The sequence below is a fragment of the Bidens hawaiensis genome, unplaced genomic scaffold (genome assembly GCF_021521415.1).
Source record: "Bidens hawaiensis isolate Kalapana, Puna unplaced genomic scaffold, B.hawaiensis_p1.1 tig00020515_1, whole genome shotgun sequence".
Classification (NCBI taxonomy): domain Eukaryota; kingdom Viridiplantae; phylum Streptophyta; class Magnoliopsida; order Asterales; family Asteraceae; genus Bidens; species Bidens hawaiensis.
The window spans coordinates 106,493-111,357 of NW_027493134.1; the positions used below are offsets into that span (position 1 = coordinate 106,493).

General features: G+C 33.6%; 1 protein-coding gene across 1 annotated transcript; it reads right to left on the reverse strand.

Annotated features, from left to right (window-relative positions):
• Nucleotides 1–256: 256 nt before the first annotated feature.
• On the reverse strand, nucleotides 257–3,711 carry LOC143560939 (uncharacterized). Its single transcript, XM_077049125.1, has 4 exons — nucleotides 3,622–3,711; nucleotides 1,690–1,984; nucleotides 746–796; nucleotides 257–652 (listed from the first exon to the last, which is right to left on the reverse strand). The coding sequence occupies exons 2-4, from the start codon at nucleotides 1,978–1,980 to the stop codon at nucleotides 257–259; spliced, it is 738 nt and encodes a 245-aa protein (XP_076905240.1). The 5' UTR covers nucleotides 1,981–1,984; nucleotides 3,622–3,711.
• Nucleotides 3,712–4,865: the final 1,154 nt, after the last annotated feature.

Genomic DNA, 4,865 nt, shown 5'->3' on the forward strand with positions numbered 1-4,865 from the left:
ACATATATAAAAATTACTAAAAAAGGTAAAAAAAAATAGCAAAACATTTTTTTTTATGTTTTCGATATTTTGTATTAAATGTAACAGCATATATTACATGTAACAAAAAAAAACGATATTATATAGCGTTTTCACAGGTTTTCTCAACTCAAGATGATTTTCAAACTATACTTCTCCTATATATATATATATACACACACACACAATAAAGAGTCTTTAAATGTTTTAAGCTAAAATAATAAAGTCTTTTTTTTATTTAACAAGCTTCTTTGTTTTGAGGTTGTAAAATAAACAAGAAAATGCCACCAGCTACAGAAACATTTAACGACTCAAACTCCCCACCCATTCTAATACTCACTAACTCACACGCGTTACGAGCGTTTTCAGAGATCCCACCCCCTTCACTACCCAAAACAAGACACAATTTTGTATCCACCAACGAACGAGCAAGTTCACATGTGAGATAAGAAACAGGCCCATCTTTCGTCCCTGGATCACCCGCAAGTATTTTCATTTTAAGCACGTCAACAAAAGATTGCAAATGAGACCATCGGCCAGAAACCATAGGGAGCTGAAATGATGCACCACGACTAGCTCTAAGTGCTTTCTCGTTGAATGGATCACAACATCCCGGGAGTAGAAAAGCGCCATCCTATCACCAATCAACGGTCAATTAATAACTTTTTTTAATATAAAAAATAGATTAAAATACTATTTATTGAAATGTTGAGATATGGTTAACAACCCATCCGAAGGCAACGGCTGATCTTAATAAGGTGCCAAGATTACCAGGGTCCTGTTACTAAAACAATATTTGTAAGCAAATTGGCACAAAAATCAGTAGCAAAGAATACAGAAACGATAATAAGTTTATAAATTAACAATATTTTAAACAGGATTAGAAATTTTCATATCGTTACGGTAATTGTCTTGACTCTTCAAGAAAAAGCTGTTTATGATGCTTTATGCAAATGAATACACTTCAGGTTACCCATTTGACTACCTTTATCTTTTACTTGATTATTTTGTTAACCCGTTTGACCCGTAGAAATTAAACAAAACCAAATTTGGCCCATTTGAACACCACAAAATGAATTGTACAGAATGACAGAAACCCATGTACACATTTCTTCCCCTCCCCCCATTTTTTAAGTTTATAGATGATTTGATATGCTAAACATGTTTAGGAAACTTAAAAGCAGTACAGTAGTAGTCTGACAAAAGTAAAAGCAATCTATGAGGTTTTGTGAAAATGAATACGCATCAGACTACCGATTCGACTCATTTCAATTTTATTTAATTATTTTATGTTAAGCCATTTGAAACGTTAGGAAATTAAGGAAATCCAAATCGACCCATTTGAACAGCACAAGATAAATTGAAAACAGACAGGTCATCGACCTGTTTAAGAGGGTTTAACACAACCAAAGATGTAGCTTCTTCAGACGGGTCAAAAAAATCCGGTAGGGTCAAGCAATCCACATACACATTTTTTTGTCCATTCTAATAAGTTTATAACTAATTAATAATTTAACCATGACTATAAAATTTATCTCAAATGAATAAACTTCAGATTAGCTGACCTGTTTCATTTTAGTTAAATATTTATGTTAACTAGTTTGACACAAAACGACCCATTTGTACAACACAAAAATGCTACTAACATATGGCTACAATATTGAAAATAACCTGAATTCCATCAAGAATGAGAATTCGAAAAGCAGAAGGGAACCATTTTGAAAAATGTTGATGGTGGTCATCATCTAGATTCTGGAAAGTTGAAGGGATCTTCACTAGAGAAACTGCATCAATGGATTCGGTAGATTGCACTCCACAAAGTTTCTTCATCACCAATGAATTAACACGAACTATATGAATACCGCTTTCTACCAACTCTTCTGGAACCTCAGCTTTCTCATGTAGAAGTAAACAATCTATTCTAGTCGCCTTCTCCTCCTTAGACTCTTGAAAGTTAAGCATTTCCCTATTTTACAAACATGATCCAGGTTAATATAAACCTACGGGATACGACCGAAAAAACAAAGTTCGATAACTATGGTTCAACCAGGCATACAGGGTAGGCAGTTCAGTCCACTAGACGGGTTGGATAGCTAATAGCTCAGACTGTCTGACGGGTTGGGCAGCTCCCAGCTCAAAGTGTCTAACGTGTTGGGAGACTCGGGTCTGTCTAATGGGTTGGACAGCTCATAACTCAGACAGGGCCCGTGGGACGGGTTGGGGATTACAGTATAGTTAATTAAAATTTTACAAAGAGTATACCCTAAAACATTTATATAATCCAATACCTATGAGCAGAGTATATCCCCAAAACCTTAATAAACAATATACAACAACTTAAAACACTTAAATTACTCAAAATAAAATAAAACTGTTCACCTAATTTTAAGAGAATTATATGAATTTCCTGAGAATTTCCTGAAATTATAGCATTTCCTTTTCAAATAATAGGGGTGGCAAATGTGACCCACGGGTTGTAATAATGGATCAAACTAAAATGTATATAATGGATCAGAATGGGTCAAACTAAAAAAAGAAAATGATTGAAACGGGTCAAAATGGGTTGACATTTCTTGAGTTTTTTTTTTATGGAACGAGAAAAACGGAGGAAACTTTTTAGTTTTTTTACTTTTTTATTTTTTGATTTATATTTCGAGTTATGATTTTTTAATTATTTTTTTTGAATTTTTTAATGAGGGGTTTTTGGAATGGGTCAAAATGGGTTGAGATTTCAGAAACACTCACTAAAATATTCAAAAAAAATAATTAAAAAATCATATCTCGAAATATAAATCAAAAACTAAAAAAATAAAAAAAAAACTAAAACATTTCCTACGTTTTTCTCGTTCCATAAAAAAAAGAAAAAAAGAAAAAACCCTCAATAAATGTCAACTTGTTTTGACCCGATTCAATCATTTTCTGTTTTTAGTTTGACCCATTATATACATTTTATTACAATCCATTCAACCCATGGGTCACATTCGCCACCCCTAAATAATATAATTTCATTTCTAAACTAAAACGATTACAATAAATAGGCAGGTAAACTTTGGTTCTTAGGGGCAGAAAGATTATTTTATAGCATTTTGAGTATTGTAAAATAATAAAAGCGGTGTTTGGCCTAGCTTTTTTAACTATGCTTATAGCTTTTTTTACAAAATAAGCTTAACTTGGTGTTTGGTTTAGCTTTTTAAGCTTATGCTTGTAAGCTTATATAAGCTAATTTGAATAAGCTTATTTGGATATGGTTTTTTAGCTTATTTGAAGAAGTTTATTTGTGTAAGGGTATAAGTTATCATTTGCTCTCAAATGATAGTGGATTAATAATCATTGAAGTAACTTATTACTATAACAAATTAAAAAATGGTAGATTTAACAACTTATTATCAACTTGTAGAATATAAGCTAATCCAAATACTTAAAAAGAGATTATCAAATAGTAGAAAATAAGCTATAAGCTACTTTAAAATATAAGCATAAGCTAAAAAATAAAAGCCAGGCCAAACACCCTCAAAATCAAACTTTTTAGGGCGAACACAAAATAATTTTAAACCCAGATTATTAAAGTAAAAACGAAGTGGGTTTAGGATTAGGAATAGATACCTGATGGGAGTGGTGCCGACAAGGATAACAGAGCCATGAGAATGGCGATAAGAAGAGCTGTTGCGAAGCTTGACGCAGTGTTTGACAAATGGGTTGGATGTGCTTGTAATTGATTTCACATGGAACGGAAGTAGACAAGGATTGGCCGCTGAGCAGAGTGAGGAGGTTACTGATTGCGGAAGGATAATGACCAAATCCACATCCCGTATTTTTATTTTTCATTTCTTTTCATTTCTCTTTATACACCTTTTGACCGTGGTGTGGTTGGTGTTTCCGTTGTTTATAAAAGTTCACATTTCAATAGTGTAATCTCAAATGCGCTTTAGCTGTATTTGTCTTCTGGATCGGGTTTTCATGTCGGGTTAACACCGTGCCAGACCAGTTGGATCGTGAATCATGGCATGAAACCAGTCCGGTTAAACATGTTAACCATTTTCTATCTGGACCGACCGTCTATGTGGCAAATAAGTGAGCCAGTTAAACCAGAACTTGTCATTGGACTGGAATTCCAAGTTTTTTTTTCCCTGTTTTAAAGTCTAATTTTATATCATTGATTAATATCTTATTAAAATAGAAATTCATACAAAACATATACTATTTCTACTTTTTTTTTTTAATTTTCAAAACATACATACAGGGCATGTTTTCTTTTTTTTTCTTTTTTCCTACTGTCTTGATCTGAAAATTGTTTACCTGAATTTGTTCATTTGAGGAATACGAAGGAAAGTATCCACTTGTATAATGAGAGGTCTACAAGTCCTCGTTTGTAAAAGATTGATCCCACCTTCTGGGTTGCAGGTTTCATACTATAAAATGCATGACATTCAAGGATGATTGTGCATATGTGATGATGTGTCTTACGCTCTGTAGCAGGAGCTTCCTGGTCAACTTAGGAACCTTGCTATGCAAGTGTCAAGCTTCCCGTCTGGAAGCTTATGTTTATTGCTTTCTTGTTCCTAAGCTTTCCTGACTTATAAGCTTGTATTTGTTGTTCATTTATTCTTAAGCTTCTTTAGCTTGTGGGTAGGGATACCCATGTCATCAGCCCCCTAGTCATAAGTATTTGGATTGTAATGACGAATGTTTGTGACTCAATTCTTCTTCTTTTTCTGGATGATTTTGCCCCCCCCCCCCCTGGCGTTTAATGCTTTTGGGCTTAGCAGCATGCCTCTTCATAAACCAATGCATATACCCATTTTGCTGTTTTGGACTTATGTATTGAAGTCCTTAAGCTAGAAAATATT